The 18,349-nt window shown below is 30.3% G+C and overlaps 1 protein-coding gene across 6 annotated transcripts in view; it reads right to left on the bottom strand.

Annotated features, from left to right (window-relative positions):
- Positions 1-10,317: 10,317 nt before the first annotated feature.
- LOC113396502 (calmodulin-A-like) overlaps positions 10,318-18,349 on the bottom strand; it is a 224,856-nt gene continuing 216,824 nt past the window's right edge. For all 6 annotated transcript variants that reach the window (XM_026634465.2, XM_064216766.1, XM_026634463.2 and 3 more), the window contains 3 exons: positions 14,333-14,468; positions 13,644-13,792; positions 10,318-12,848 (listed from right to left, as the gene is read on the bottom strand). In XM_026634465.2, coding sequence (XP_026490250.1) covers positions 12,817-12,848; positions 13,644-13,792; positions 14,333-14,468 — 317 coding nt within the window. In that variant the 3' untranslated portion in view covers positions 10,318-12,816. The remainder of the gene's footprint in view (positions 12,849-13,643; positions 13,793-14,332; positions 14,469-18,349) is intronic.

The raw sequence follows: 18,349 nt of genomic DNA, 5'->3' as shown, positions 1-18,349 counted from the left end.
ATAAATAGGCGTTTTATAAAGTTTTATTCTTTAATACAATAAAAACACATAATTTAATATACAAATATAAAAAGTTCTTTTATCATAAAAAATAAATATTTTTTTAAATAAATCATAAATAAAAAATGGTAATTATGTAACTTTATTTCAAGAACGCCCTGTATAATTGTACCACGCTTCACCACCGTGAGTCTACACTGTCTGAGAAGACTGACGCACGACGCCTTATCTGACACAATTTTTTTTAAATGATCATTTTTTAACAAACAATATTTCATAAAAATTAGCTTGCTTAACTTTAAAAAAATATTCGACTTGTTTTTGAGCATATTTATTGGATAAGATTATTTTTTAATTTGAGTAATATCGTTAATTCAGTTTTTGGTGAAATTTAAATAGGTATCTCATTGACTTCCACGCAACTTCAATGTCGTAGTTTTTGAGCATATTTATTGGATAAGATTATTTTTTAATTTGAGTAATATCGTTAATTTTGTTTTTGGTTATATTTAAATATCTCATTGACTTCCACGCAAATTCAATATCGTAAAAGTACCTATTGATTTTTTTGCTGGTTGTTTTTTATGGCAAAGGTAGGCGGACTTGCAAATTGACCTGATGGTCAGTCGTCACCACATAGACATTTGCATGGTAAGAAAGCACAAAGACACACACATATTTGTGCATGTGCAAGCCGTATCACTTACTACTAAGTAAATTTCAAGCAATGAATTGTTCTTGGTAGAAACTAAATCCTGAACATCGGTTGAGTTCAATTTAAGTTACCACCTACAAATTACCAACTGGTAACTATAAATGGCGTACACGAAATATCCTACTTGAATAAAGTATATTTTGAATTTATCTAAAAGCATTCTTATTAACGCAAGTTGTCCAAAAAGAATAATTTTTAAAAGTAAGTAAAACAAAGTAAAAGTTTTCTTAACTCAAAAACTACGCTTAAGTTTTGAATTGTAATCCATTATATTTAGATATATATATAAACTATCTACTATATTATATAAATCACTCGAATATTTAAACATTAATATATACATATTGCTTTTTTTTTTCTTTATGCGTCAACCACTTGAACAGTATTGAACGGTGTGACACTATCGACGCGATTTATATATACGACCATATGTATACATATATTATACTAATATATATAATATTAATATAATATAATATGTTTTTAAGTTAGGTTAGGTTAATATAGTAGTCGAAATTGTTTAAATTATGAAAATAAAAAAATAACAGATCCAAAAAAAAAACTTTATATTTTAATAATTTATTCAAATATTTTAATTTTAAGAAAAAATAAACAACGGCTGTAATCGTGTCCAAAATAGAACAAATATTTTCTCACCTGATGGAAAGTGACTACCACCGCCCATGGACATCTGCAACACCGGGGGGCTTGCAGTTGCGTTGCCGGCCTTTCAGGAAAGAGTACGCTCTTTTCTTGAAGGTTCCCAAGTCGTATCGGTTCGGAAAAAACCGCCGGCGAAAGCTGGTTCCACAGAGTGGTTGTGCGAGGCAGAAAATGTCTTAAAAAAATGTTTGGAGGTAAATCAGTTCCAAATAAACTAAGTAGGATTTAAGATATTTAATAAGTTCCCGATTACAATGGTACCAAGTAAGTATACCCGTCTTCGTCTTTGTTCCGTAAAATTTCGGACCTCCCATCGTATCATCTAAACAGTAAACTGACTATAATTGTTTACTCGTCCATACCACACTATTGTGTGGGCGCCATTCATCTTAAGGAGGATGTGAATGATCCGCCAGGCCATTGTGATAGTACTGCATCGTTGACTGATACGGTACGTCCTTCACAGAGTATTGTAGTACCTTGTGTTATTGTCGTTTCTATTGCTCACCTTGATAGTATTTTCTATTAAAATAGTTATATAGTTACTAATGAGAGTCATCGTATCCACCATGAATTTAAAAAACGAACGAATGGAACACAATTTTTGCAATTTTAAGTTTGTCTTCTTTCGCGTAAGAACTTTTTGCAGTTACTAAGATGGTTTTGGTTCTGTATTGTGTAAATAATATTGTTTTGATTTGATTTAGATAATCGACGCGTAAAAGCTTGAAAAGATTTCGGAAAGTTTCGTAATATTGGGTACTTGCAAGGGATCTAGGGTCACCAGATTGACTGAAATAAAGTTATATTTAGTCAAATATAAATAAACTTCTTAGCAAATTGTGCAAGTGGTCTTATAATGAGAAGTAATTTTATATTATTGTTATTATACTTTTAAAAATATTTCTATAAGTTAAATATCCTACCGCTGATGAACGTTATAAAAACTACCAAACTTATCTTATTAATATAATTACTTATAATTAAATTATTTGGCCAAGAAAACTCAACAACAATTTTAATCGTAAACATATGTCTTGGCAAAAGCTTTATTAATCAGTACTTATTGACTGATCAAACGTACATCGATAAACAATATTTCAAAATTTTAATGTCTTATAGTTTTTAGCTTTATAGCTTCGTGCTCTTAATAAAACTGATATTTAAATTTTACTTACTTTATGTTCTTCTGTAAAATGCTAACTTATAAAATCGTCTGTCCTAACTGACTATCAACGTACAATCTAAACTGAGTTTTGCTAAACTTTATTAGCTAGCAAGCTAAAATTTGGAACATAGGTTTAATTTTTAAAGAAAGCATTATTTAGGAATGGATTTTTGGACAACTTACAGACCATACATTTTTAGGATACTCTCAAATATCTTAACATTTGTCTTTAACCAAAAGAAATTTCTCTCAAACAATTTATGAATACAATTAAAATTAAACATTAAAAGGCTAAATAATATTAAGGCACGGCCCTTGAGCGCCATAGAACATTAAATGATCTGTTTGTATTGGAATCGTGCGACCTGATTGTTGTAAAGGTATCGAATGACTTTGACCCCGCTTCGTGAGAGCATTTTCATTTCGATCACTCATTTATATGTAGTTTAGTAGTAAAGTTTTTTTTTAATTTTTTTTTCTTAAATTTAAGCTGGCCCAAGGTAATGTGACATAAATCATATAAAAAACAAAAACCATGTTTGATAATTATAATACTAACGTCATAGCACTTTTGGATATCTCTCAAATTAAAAATGTAAATTTAATATATTTTTTTATATATTATTTATTTATTTATTTATTATGTCGAAATATTCTCAACTTAATATATATGTTCTGTAATGCATTAATACAACCTCTGTGGTCGAGTAGTGTGCACACCGGTTGTCAAGAAAAAGTTCATTAGTGTGTGGTGCTATGGTTACTTCTGATTTTCCATAACAATAGTGCTTTAGCTACTTACATTGGGATCAGAGTAATGTATGTGATGTTGTCCAATATATCTTTTTAAATGCAAATTCCAGACTTAAAAGTGTGCAGAGCAATTTCCTTAGCCAAAAAAGTGTAAAAGAAAAACAGTGTTCATTGCCTTGGGTTACTAATATGTATCGTATCGTTTAGTAGTAAGTCTTTGTCTATGTCTTGTAAGCCGAATTTTTATTTTTGCTCGACCTAAATAATCTTGTCTACTCATATGTACGATGTAGACAATAATTTGCATTATTTTGATCACAAAGACTCTTCGTCACGCATTTGCATAGTATTATGTTGTATTGATCCTTCTTTTTCTCTCTCTTCTGATCTGACCTTTTACTCCTAGGATACATATATATATATAGATTTACGTTCAATTACAGAGGTAAATGAGAATGTTATGAATTGATTTATCATTCCTTATAAATTGCTATTATTATTCATATAAATACGTTACGATTTATGCCGACTAATTTTGCACTCAAGCTGTAGTTTTTTTTATACCTATGTGCAGAATGACGAATAATTGACGCGCGTGCAAAAGTGTATATTTTTTGCGTTTGCCTAAGTAAACGCGGAAAGATATTTGTGGTACACTTCTTAAATTATATAGATTTTACGTAAGCTATGTTCGAATCGAAGTAGAATTAAATAAAATCAACGTGCAATTGCATATCAATAGTTGTTTATGATCTATTTATAATTTTCCTTCTATAGAAGGTTTCTAAGATCGTTTAGATAGTGAATAATTATCTTTTCTACTTTCAATAAACATCATTTTTCAAAACTCTATCATTAAAATATATATGTTTCAACGTATATGGTAAATAAAACCTGTATTTGAACAAATGTTTCGTTACAACGTCATTGTTTTTAAAGTCATGGTCAATATTTGACAACGTATTTCAAGTACAAGTTCACTAATAAATATAATTAGACGTTATAAGCATTTAAAATGTCAGTGTATACATATGTAAATGTCAGTTCAGTTATACGAATTGCTTATTACTTTATAGTATTCAAGTTTTTTCATATAAGTTATATTTTATAGCTTCAATAGCGAAAGGGCCGACTAGCGATGTAAACTGTCGCAGAATCATTTCTAACCCTTGGGTTATTGTCATCCCCATTTCTAGTACATGCTTTAAGCTTAAATGGTGGGGGTAAATAGGGGTATTAGTAATTCCTTTATTAAAAATGGGGCATAAAATTACTCTTTTTGATGATGATATGATATTGGTACGTGAACGGGAAAACGGGACACCTGGTGGTAAATGGTCACCACCATAGACATTGGCGCTGTAAGAAATATTAACCATTCCTTACATCGCCAATGCGCAACCAACTTTGGGAACTAAGATGTTATCTCCTCCTTGTGGCTGTAGTTACAGAGGATCGATCATGATTCGAACCGCAAACAGTATCTACCGGGCTACCACCTGCATAAAGCCGAAGCATAAACTAAATAAACAATGTTCTTCGTTCGTCCATTTTGATACCACAAGAATAGTGTTAGTGTGGTGATTTGTAATCGTATGTGAAGTAATTTATTTAGTAATTAATTTTAATAGAGATTATAGGGATCGGATTAACTCGGGTGTCGCATTTCGAACATGATAAAAGATAGATTTTCTTAGTCTATGGGACAAAATTAAAATTGATATACCGAGCCACTATTGAAATAATATATTAAATTCTTATAAATATGAACTTGACAATTATGTGAGGGTAAACATGACTCGGCTTTGAAAGCGATCGTTTCAATTTAGAATTTAAAGATACAGTTGTTTAAATAAAAACAGTTTTACAAACTGATAAAGGAACCGGCCTCATGCTTGTAGGGTGCGATAGTATATCAAAAATTTAATTCTTTTCACATAAAGTTTGTATGTTTTTAAATTTAAATAAACAAAGTCTTGCGAAATATGGAAGACGTGTAAGGTAGTAAGGGATTCGTGACTTGTAGTCAGTTGTAGTAATATTACTCGATATGTATATAATTGTATATGTTGATTGTAGTCGTCTTATTTGAGGAACGTGTATATAAGGTCTTCTTCACGTTGTGTTGGGCTGTTTTTTCTCTATAAATAATATGCTTTAATAAAAAAATAAAACATTGCTTTTTTCTTTGTGAGCCAATCACGAGAATACTTCTGAAAGTATCAATGTGATGTCCAATGGAAGTATCCGTCAATGGTTATGGATTATTACTTTTTTAATTCCGTTGAATTTTCCCTGCTTTTATTTAATGTCTAACGAAACGGACGGGTGTCGGCTAGTTGACATTACAATTACATTAAAATAGTATTTCAATAGTTACAGTATTTAATCAGTTATTTTCTGAGTCAGTGTTAACCAAAGCAAGGCAAGGCTATTCTGTTTAAATATAAAGTAACTGCAAAATTAACTGATTAGGTACTATGTAAATATATCGCTTTTTTTATGATGCTTGTAGACGGACGAGCAAATGGGCCACCTGATGGTACATAAGTGTTCACCACCGGTCATAGACAATGGCGCTGTAAGAAATATTAACCGTTCATACATAGCCAATAAGCCACCGACCTTGGGAACTAAGACTTTATGTACCTTCAGTTACAATAACTCACCGGAACACAACAATACTGCGAGTGGGTCGCTACCTATTAAATCTTCGGTTAACATAACTAAAGTTATTAATATCTGTCATTATCTATTTATACATAATATCGTACTTAATTATAAAAAGTCAGATAAGAAAAGTATTTTATTCGTTTATTTGAATTAATTATTTTATCTTTTTAGACCGGGACGTGCCTTCTCGAGATTGAAACGTGACGATGGTATACGAGTATGGAGTCGACTTTTTTTTTAAAGAATAGTTTAATTCATTGATTGATAAATGGTTTATTTTATATATCATACTGTTTTATTATATATGAAACTGGCTCAGCAATACACAGAAACGTACATATTCTTGAATTACAATTTCAACTAGTGCATTTATACCACTGTCAGTATGTGTATGTGGACATGAGACAGTTGAGTAGCGTCTTTGCTTTATTATTTATTAATGATTATTGATTATTGAAATTATGAAATTATTATCATTAAAGTATACTGCAAAACTTGGGCACTAGTTAAACAGGTCTAAAGTAATGGTTTTGTCAATAATATAAATTAAATATGATATAATATTAGTATTATTTTTATTATTAGTTTTAAACATAACAATATTTTGATAATAATTTATATCTATAGTCATAACCATATTGTTACCGTTGTACCAAAATAACTGTTGAAATTTTGTCGGTTGTATCAATGATGCAGTAATTTGAATGAAATCCAAAACCTTCTAAAGTAACCCAAGATCTAATCATATTTATTGTTTTGTACATAAAATATACGAAACTAATTAGATTTATTTTATATAAACATGTCCCATTCCATATTTATGTTCTCGACACCCCGCGGCCACAGCGCAGGCGCATGACGCGTGACAGGCGTGTGCCGAGCGCGCCATGCGATTGGTCGAAGCTAGTTGCGCGTGCGCAAGTGATGTCACATTCATAAACCGGATAAGCGAAATACAAAATAAAATATTTGCTCAAATAACTAACTGGCAGAAAACATGCTTTTATGATTGATAATATTAAATATATAATCACATATTTATTATATTTAGCATAAAACATGATTTTTGCATTATAGTTATGTATGTTAATATTTAGATATATGTACTTTTATAAAATCCGCTTTTAATCGCGACAAATTCATGCATCAAAATAGTATACGACTGTAAGTCACTTTCGACATTTTAAGATTTTAAGCAAAAAATGAAATAAAATTTTTGACTTTGCATGAAAATTGGTTCGAAGTGGATATTAAAATGTTTTCTAAAAAATATACAAAATAATATTTACAGAAAACATTGATATATATATATATTTATGATATGGAAAAAAGAAACAAAAAAAAAAACGAGACTTAGCACGTTAAAATATTAGTATAAAAGATAATTCTATGAAAGTAGGTAAACAATACTGAAGTTAGGAGTGCAGGGGGAAGTTTGAGATTATCTAAAGCCTCCAGAGATCTAATCTATGAGCTATGACCAGAACACATCACGAGATGCGATATATTTAATAGATCCCACAGCCTTTCGGATCCGTGACAAAGATTAAATATTGTAAAAATGACTTAAGTGAAATTAATAATAACAATCAAAGTAAATCTGTTTAAATACCTCTTATAGTATCAACGGTATATTTCTAATGTAATCATTTAAATAGTGTTATATAACGAGATAATCTTCTTTGTTATGATTTAATTATCTTCAGTGCTAATTTAATATTTATTTTATAAATATATGCGATAATGTGATAATGATATGTTATCTTATACTAAATATACGTTAATAACGTTTATAACGTTAATAACGTTAATAACGTTTTTCGCGTAGTTTGTTATTTTTTATATTTCATCTATTATTTATATACTAGGTACCGGTCCCGGCTTCATATGGGTATATTAAGTGTCTATAAACAGCTTTTAGTATGAAGAACGAATGTCAAAATATAAATTCTTCTTTTTCCAGCTAGGAAAGTTGAAATTATCGGCTTCACTTATTAGACGTATAAACCTTCATCTTTAATCACTCTGTTTATCGATGCAAACCGTATTAAAAACAAAATCCGTTACGTAGTTTTAAAGGTCTAAGCTTACGGACATCGGGAAGCGATTTAATTTTATACTGTGTATAAATAAGCAGACATAGCATATGGAATAAGACATAGCAAGAGAGTCTTCGCCTCTAGTCTCTGGAAAACTAAAATTGATACGCGATTAAAATTTTATAGCTCTTTTCCATTTTTTAAATGCTATTGGAACGTAGAAGGTGAGAGTGCAGATGCGAGAATTCCAAGCCCTTAAGTCCGTTAGTTAGAGAAGTATATGACAGATGAAAGATCGGACGCTCAAAACAAACACAATGAGAGTGATTTACAGTAAATAAACTGCAGATGTACAGCAGTGCATCGTGTCACACATATAATACCGACGATTGGAAAGAAGGAGACAGCTGTCGTCAAGCGATTGCCAATATCATTCCAATACTGGATTGAGTCGCCTACTGGAGCTGGGTGTAGTGAATTATAAAAACAGATTATGTTTATTGTTGTGATCAAAATTAAAAATAATTACAATATTAATTACTAAAATTATATATTCATTATTAATTATATTCCATTAAATTAGTTTAGCTCTAAAAGTAATCAATATATATAAAACTCTTCCGTTACTACCGATTAAAAATAAGTTGATTCGTATTTAAGCGTTTCTGGATATTTTATGCCTAAAGAGAGAAATCGGGTTGACATTTCGTATATAGGATAGTCTCGAAGACCAACAGTTTTGAAGTTACAAGCATGAAACCTTATTTTTGGACTACTTATTAAAAACTAGCTTCTGCCCGCGACTTCGTCTGCGTAGATTCCGGATTTGTGACAGGATTGCGTATCTCAAAAGGAAATCAAAATAACCCATAGAGATACAAAATAAAAAATAAATAGAAGTAAAAAGATGAAATTTTTAAACTTTGCGAAAATTATGAAAACTCTATAACACTATACAGATCATGGGTGTGTGTGTGATGTAAATAGTCATATTATGACTTGATTTTTGATTTTATAAACTTATTTACCGCCAATTTTTTTCTATACATATAATTAAGGAGTAAATCGACCGAATCTGTAGGTGTACAATGAATATTTTTTGAAAATTCAAAGCTTATTATATTTTTATATGTTTAATAGCGGTCGCTCGCGGCTCCGCCCGCGTGGATGTCGGTTACCGCTGCAAAAAGCCTACCCAGGAAAGACACGGTCAGCAAAATGATTCCCAGGTCAATTCACAGACACCGACACTAACATCGACGATGCAGTCATTATCCCCAGGCTGCATAGATTGTCTTTATGTGGATGTTAATTAAAAATAAGTAGATGATACGTATTTAAGCGTTTCTTGATACTTTAGGCCTAAAGGGAAAAAGTAGGGGTTGACATTTCGTATACAAGTTAGTCTAGAAGTCCGTCATTTTGATGTTAGAAGCTCGAAATTTTATTTTTGGACTACCGATTAAAAATTAGTTGATGCGCATTTAAGCGTTTCTGGACATTCTACCCTAAGGGCTGAAATACACACCAAAATTGGTATACACAGAGGTATTACATTAACGTAATATGTTAAGTGAATTTGTAAATATATTCATATTCTACTCGAGCAAAGCCGCGGGTAACAGCTAGTTATAATATATATTTTTAAATAATTAAAGCAATAATATATTCGACCAATTTTTTTTTTAGTTCAAACGTGTTGTGTTAATTCTGTACAGACAGATTTAATATACATTATATATTATATATAGGAAATTGAAAGTCATCGAAATTCACATATCAATTTTATTAAAATGTCTTTTCTCATACGAAGCTTGTAAATTCATTTAACTAGATACACCAATCTACTTTGCATAATACATAATAATATATGTATATATATTATATTATATAATAATATGATTAAAATTCTATATTGTTTCACAATAAATAAATTTGCCAATATTTCTTTCATAATTAAGAATCACACACAGAGAGATGATATTTTTGATTAAAATTACAGTACCATACTGTAGCGTTCTGAAATATCCCAAACAATTATATTATTATACGAATAAATGAATTCAGAATAAATGAAACGTGTATTCTTATATTTTAATTATTATTAACGTAATAATTATTATGGTTATATATGAATTAGTTATTTTATAGAACACTTTTAAATTTATTTACAAACATTTATATCTATGTGACTAAACGTATTCATTCATGAGGTTATTTTAAAAATTATTATTATAAAAATAAATGTAAAATAATTTTAATTGTAAATATATTTTTGTATCCATTAATTATAATAAATAAAAATATTTACTTAATTATTTATTCATTTATTGCTCGTGATATGCGACATAATATCGTGCTTCGTTTTTTAAAATCCAGAAATATATTTTATATTTTTTGTATCTGTTAAATTGACATGAACGAGAAATGTTTTATTGTCCTTATTGTACATAAAATAATTTCACTTAAATAAATAAATTAATACAATCCTAATTAAGAGGAAGCCCAATCATTATAGGCTGTATTTAATTTATAATAGATATAATCTTGCATATTACTACTTTATATAATATATAGGGCTCTGCTAAACATATATAATGCAAACTAGAACACATTTATTATTAATACAATAGTATAATATGTTATACATCAACAACGATTATGTTAAATAACTATTCATTATTTTTTTATATGAATTTGTAAATGGTTTAAATGAAGTTACATTTAATTACATAATATTTATTTTATTAGAATATTTCGCTTATCTTGGCATTTTTAATGAATATGTTAAAATAAATAAGTGATGTTATTATTGTTTTTAGCTTATTTTTAATACACAATGTTTACGTTATTTTAATTTTAAAATTAATTTAAAATAATAACACAAAATAGGAAGTTTTAAACACATCTTTATTCGCCAGAACGGTTTAAAAAAAAATGTTTTGATATTTGTTCAAATAATATTATCGAGGGGACAATAAACTTTACATTTAAAAACATACATGACATAATACATAGTGTTCAAAAAAATGCTGTCACAATAATGGTGCGGTTTCATCCACTAAAATATACAAGCACATTCAGTAATAATAAACATTACGATCTTTATTTAAGTCAACCTCCACGATTTGGAAGACTAACGGAGATCACAATCTAGTCAATAACACACGACTAATTCTACTATCATTGTTAGACTTGTTTGTATACAGAATGATTTTACGGTTACAAAATGGACACAACCGATTATTTTTAAAACTATTATTTTGCTTTTTTTTTTTTTTTCTACTGCAGATATATTAATAATTTCAATATCAAAATGACACGTCTATATTTTCTAAGGGAGTATTATATGTTGAAAATTATAGACCAAGAACCAATGGACGATTATTTATGTTTCTTTACGATTTTCAGACACTGATAGAGGTACATTCAAAGGAGTATTAGGCAAATAAGTACTCAGGAAAGTTCATGTAATTGATTAATAAAATTTTATTAAGTTTAGTTACGTGCATTATAGCGTAAATGAAACCATACGAACGTGATGTATTTCATTACATCACGTTCGTATGGTTCGATTTACGTGAAGATACTTATTATATTTTAGAATATTAATTTTATATTTTAGTGAGATAAAATAAAACTTAGCAAAATAAATTTAGACATTTAAATTGAATATCGTGTTCCAGATGTAACTAATAAATATTTTTCTTGTCTTAGCTAGCTCTTGGTAGTCCAATCTGTAACATTTTAAATTCTACTTGTAGTTACGATGCTAGCTTACGAAGGGCCAATATCATATACCAAGGGCCTTCGTGCTTTAGTGAACACTGACCGTGACCGTCGTTTTGATCAACCAAAACTAATAGCTAACCATGTTCTGACATGATTCGTGAAATGAATATGGCAATTATGCCATAATTACACATATGGCACAAAAATATTTTAAACGTACTTTAATCAAGATTTCTCTTTTCAAACATGTTCCAGCGATCGCATTAATGGGACGACTGCGTATTAGACGCGCAAATGATGATCAAACACCGCTTAAAATACTTTTTTTCTTTCGTCTTTTAATCTCGATAATCTAAGTACATATATTATTAATATGTAGCCGATAAATATCTTTACACATATATTATTTAAAACATCAACGTTTTCAACATCAAATATACTCATTTGCATCAAATTTGAAACGTAAAGGTCTTAGAGGCCCGTTTACATCTACAGACATTTCACACGCATTATTTACAGACCGTTTATACTTTCCGATAAATGGAGTTTACAAGATCGTACAAACATTAAGCGTTATAGCTTTAATTAAAAAGCACATCCAAATAATCATGCAACAGCCTTATTAGCTAGCGAATCTACGTTTGAATCCGACTTCCTTTTTATTTTTGAATAACTTTACTGATGTTAAATGTCATGTAAAGAGACATACCGCAATTTATCACATCCGCTACAAAATTAGCGAGCCAACATTTCAATACGAAAATAAAACGAACAAATATACGACACGATAAATAAATTATAATATAGGTTACAGTTCACGGCACATATAAAAGGTACATCCACAAAGGCCGTTCGTATCTCACGTCATGCAACTAAAACTTCGTTGGGAGATTAGGCGTTTCGTTTCACATTAACAGTTAATTCACTCCCTGAGGCGTAAAGAACAACACTTCCAAACTGAGTTTACACTGACTCATTTAAATGAGAGTTTCTTTCCCGCCAAGCTCGGTTAGTTCCGGATACGGACACTGACGCGGTGGGGAACGATCTCTCTTGGGTTGTTCCTCTGCATACTAGTTTTTCGACGTCAATATTGTCACGAACTCTGAAAAAACCAAAATAATATATCAAGGGATTTTACAATCAGCGGTTAACTTCGCCAGAATAACAAATTATTATATTAAATCTATTATATCAAATGATCATTTAACATTTGTTATTTTTACGGAAATTGATCGCCAGTTAGCTCTTTTGTATTTAACTGGCGATTCCAATAACTCTAAGAGTGATCTTATGAATGAAATAAGTTATTAAGTTAATCGTAACTTTTTGAAGTGATAACTTCTTATGAGAGGGTAAACCGCTTCGTTACGTAACGCGTTACAGCGCCAGTGTGTGTAGCTTCCCTTTCTCTTACGCATACGGCAATGGTAGGCATGCTCATCCTCTCTCACTGTAACCCACAGTACTAGCCGTATTTCGGACAGTTTAAGTTATCACTTCTGTCGGACGTCCTGGCACGCACACGTTTTTTTTTTTTCGAAGAACTAATTTTTTTTTATCTACTGATATATTTTACAAAATTATGTAAATTTAATTATGTCGTCGCCAGCACCAAATGTGTTTTTTTAAATCGAGCTTAGCATCTGTGTTATCAGGTGGCTACTAGGTGACCCATACGCCAAGGTGCTGATTCGTAGTCACAACGCTTATAGACATTGGCCCTTTCAAACAGGAACACAAGAATACTAACTATTGGTGATGACTACTATAGTAGATGGCGATAATACGTGGAAGGTACTTTAACCAAACGGGCTTGCACAAAAACCCTACCATCAAATAAAAAATACTCTCTCTTACTATGCTCCTTTTATCTTCTGTTTTATAAAATAATACTGACCATCGTAATTGACCATGCCATCACCATCAAGGTCAGCCTCACGTATCATGTCATCAACTTCTTCTTCGCTAAGTCTCTCACCGAGGTTGGTCATGACGTGTCTGAGCTCTACTGAGGATATTAGCCCGTCGTTGTTCTTGTCAAATACCCTGAAATGTTTTGGAAGAAGTCTTAAAAATATATTTAGTGAAAGAAGATTATTATATAAAAACAACCGGTATTCAAAGTATATTTTTAGTGCGATTAAAACATTTATTTTCATACTGAGCACTGTTCGTTTTTAAGTCGCTAATAAAGTGCAAAATTTTTAACGAATAATTAATCAAAACTAAGAAAAAGGCAAGTACCATTTCTTGCGCTCATAGTATTACATTATATATATATTATTATATAATTTGATATAATTATTTAAAAGAATAAACTCGAATGTGCTACGTTATCAAAATAATTCAATAGAATTGTGTCGCTCTCGATTAAATACTTTTGCTGACATCGTTAGATTCAAATACTAAAAAATTGGTACAATGGAAATCATTCATTCATTCATTTTTATTTATTCATTTTAAAACTGTTTATTAAGTAGTCCGTTGACTTTGACTGTTTTATAGCTATTCTGTGAAGGTTTGACGCATAGCTTTTTTATAAGAAGAGAAAAGTTAATTAAAGAAACAATGTGACCAAAAATATACCTGAAAGCCTCTCTGAGTTCATCTTCGCCATCTGCTCCGCGCATTTTCTTAGACATCATCTGAAGGAACTCATTAAATTCAATCGTTCCATTGCCATCTTGATCCACTTCTTTCACCATATCTCGTAATTCAGTCTCTGGAAAAACATTTTGGTCCATTTTAACAATTGCACTGTCCAAAAAGTAGACACAATAGTAAAACATTAGCCCTATATGTGACACATGGGACAGACACGTTCACATATAAATCATCCATATTGTAGATCCTGGGTTGGCAACAAATTGACCCGATAAGATCTTCAACCGGTAACCTTGGAAAAATATTATTTAACATCAGACATAATCACTAATTTCTCTAAATAAAAATACAAATCCCTTAAGCAATAAATATAATGCAATTATAAAACATTCGGCTTTTTCCGAGCCTGCATTTTATAAAAGCTGAGTATATTATACTGGCCATAAATAAAGAAGAGATCCGCACAGCTAGACATTTCATTTTGAGGATACGTTTTAAATGGGATTGTTTACTACGTAATGTTGTGTTGGACAATGGCTTTGTGAACCTTGTACAATCAACCAACATAAGTTGAACCTTTTGGTTTTAATATACGTATTTGTAATTTAACTCATATTCGTCATTATTTCCTTTATAATATATATCATTCTTCTGCATGTGTGTATATGTTACTGGACACCTCCTAAATGGCTGGACGGATTTTTATGAACTATTATGTGTGTTTGAGCTGGTTGGATTGGTTGGACGCTAGACGATTGATACTGGTAGGTGGCAATGCCATTAGGTTTCAAGATTTTCTTTAAATTAAAGATTAAAAATGTGTTGAGGTATTTTACAAATACGAAGTAGGGGCGCCTTGTATTTTATTTTTAGCAGAAAAGATAGTATGTTCAGTACACATGTGACAGGAATAAAATTAGATAGTGTCGTATTTGTAATTTTAATCGGTTCGCAATTTATATATATAATATATATAACTAAAATTTCACTTCAAAATTTTGCAGCGACGCTTCCACTAAAAACTTTAAATAATATATTTTACTACAGAATTTATACATAAATTTATTATTCAGATATTTATAAAGTTAAATGAGTTACATTAATCAGTTCCTGATCAGTAGAGAATTATATTGCGTTACATAATTATATGTAACAAAATACAGTCGATTCAATTAAAACCCGTCGAATTCAAACCAGTCATTTATGTCAGCTTTAACAATTTAATAATAGCATTTATACAATTACATTAATTGCTATTTATTTTACACAGTTGATTTTGAAAGAGACCATCTTACGTTGGTTAAAGTTAGATAAAAATTCATGAAAATCCATTCATCCTGAGCCGCAAATAGAAACGTCTACCTTTGTATTCATTTATTCATTGGTATTCCAAATATTGCGATTCACGCGGAATTGAGAGTGAAAAATATGTACTATTAGCTTGAATTAGATAAAAAAATGAATACTATATAATAACGGGGAATAGATCAAATAAACGCATGAATTTTATAATTTAATAGCTGAAGTCAAAGTTAAAATCAAAATCATATCATCATAAAAGCTAAAGATCATTGTAAACTAATCTTTTTTTCTAACATCGTCTTGGAATACCTTAAAAATATCCTATACAAGATATCTCCGGATTAAATTAGTAAGACATTAGGCTCATTTTTTACCAATTGGTACACCATTAACAAATATTTGTGGAAATGGTAGTTCCGTTCTCTTGTTTACCTAAATATTGAGGACAACCTCAACAGCGAATATATTATGTAGGATTATTCAGTCAATAAGACAACAAATGTCTTTAACAGTTTGGAAAAACAAAACCAGTGCTTCAATAATGTTCTCACAACTTTTTCCGAAATCATTGAAAAAATACATTAATACAAGGAATTAAATCGTGTTTATTAAAATAAACAAATATTAAATTTATAAATAATAATGAATATTTGTGTAGGGTAGTGTGAACTTATCTGATTGTGATACCTGGCTGAGTGATACGCCCAAGAATATTTTGTATGTTTTTCCTTCATTATTAACGTTCTATTTTGACCCTTTTCCTGCCTATGCGGAACCAGTACTTGTAGCTTAAATTTTCATACAGGATATTATAAAAATGAAGTTGTATATAAATATGAATACCATATATATTTATGTTTGTATAATGAAGTAACTACGGAATATTTAACCAATTCTTCCCGTAGAATCTACATTCTGATCCAGCTGACTAATTTAACTTTTTTAAATTACTATTCAAAAGTGTTTTTTAGAACCTACTTGAAATACATTTATTTTAGTCCTGGTTTTTATCACAGCTCTTAAATTTACGAGCATGACACAGGACAAATGTTGAGCACATTAAAAAGTAGGCAATTATCAATTTAAATTAAATAGGTAATTAGAGTTTCAATAACTTTGAAGACATTTGAAAATGGAACAGATTGTGGTGCTATAAATTTTCATAAGGTTTATTTCCCATTCAGAGCGGGAATCTCGAGCACTTAGCTGTCGCAGTGAGCGACGTTCATCTATCACAGAGGTTAGTAGCCTTTAAATATACACGCAAAAGTCACAGGTGAAACTTCGTCCTGAATATTACTTCCAACGATCATAATACGAATATTTCAGTATATTACGTAGAATAACATGCTGAATAAATGATCACTCTGACGTGACGTTATTACAATATACTTTGTTAAAATGTATACGCCGAATTGAGTTTTTCTGGAAAAAGTATGTCTGTATACGTGATCTGTGAAGTTAGTATTTAAAATGAAGCTGGACTTTCCAGTCAAATTCCAATCAGCAAAAGCCTCACTGGAGCGATATAAGAGGAGAGGTTGCAGTGAGATATTAACGGTGTGCCACTTTTACTTTTCAACCAGGAAAAAATATTAAAATATATCGTACGATAATTTTTAAATCTAATTTAATACCTAAACTTAAAATTGTGGCATGTTTTGTTTGTTGATCTAAAAAACCACGATTATCCTTATCATAAGGAGAAGAAATTAATACGATAGTGAACTAGAAGAACAGAGAGTACTTGACGAGATTAACAGTCATTAATTTAGTATTAAAAATAATACCATAAATGTATTAACTACAATATACAATTAAAACATACAGGTTATTAAACATAATATAAAAAAAATATAATTACATTTTGATAGAAAATTTTAAGATATGAAAATATTGACATACTTTCAAATTTATAATTGAAATATATACTTGACGTTATTTAATTTAATGAGGATCGTAAATATAAAGACGAAAAAAGGCAAGCCCATTCAATCCCGAGACGCCTTTCCAATTACGATGAAATTAGGAAAAATAAGACGGACATCAAATCTACTTAAGAAGGTTGAAAATTCAAAACCTTCAGCATTTTCATTTCTTCGTACGTAATTTACAAAATTACTACCTCGTGTATTTATATTGCTGGCTTAAAATTTTATTTGAAGAATAGCAGATATATAACATCTATTCCATATAGATAAGCGTCCTAGTAAATAGATATAGTACCTTATGTTAAATGATCACCACTGCACACTGACATTGGTACTCCAAGAAATATTAATCATTTCTCGAGCACACCATCAGTCTTGGGAACTAAGATGTTATGTCCCTTGTACCCGTAGTTACATGGCAAACTCACTATTCAACCCTGATGTCCGTACCCGTAGCTCACTCAACCTTCAAATCATAACACACCAATACTAATATATCGCTGTTTGACGGTTTAATATCTCAGACGGGCTTACACAAAGGCCTACCACCAAGTATGTGTGTATCAAGTGTTTTGAATTAATCTCAATATGTATGCTAAATAATTCCTGGAATAGGAGAAGGTTTATTTATACGAATAATATAAACAATGAGGTTTTGAACCCAATATTATTATTAAAGCGTATCCTCTAAATGATAAGGTTTGATACTTGGTCCAGTTTCAGCCGGTTAGTGGATTTAGGTGACAGCATTTATGAGACATGAATT

This window comes from Vanessa tameamea, chromosome 13 (genome assembly GCF_037043105.1).
Source record: "Vanessa tameamea isolate UH-Manoa-2023 chromosome 13, ilVanTame1 primary haplotype, whole genome shotgun sequence".
NCBI lineage: Eukaryota > Metazoa > Arthropoda > Insecta > Lepidoptera > Nymphalidae > Vanessa > Vanessa tameamea.
Note: the sequence above shows the minus strand (reverse complement) of the source record. Positions and strands in the feature narration are given on the sequence as shown.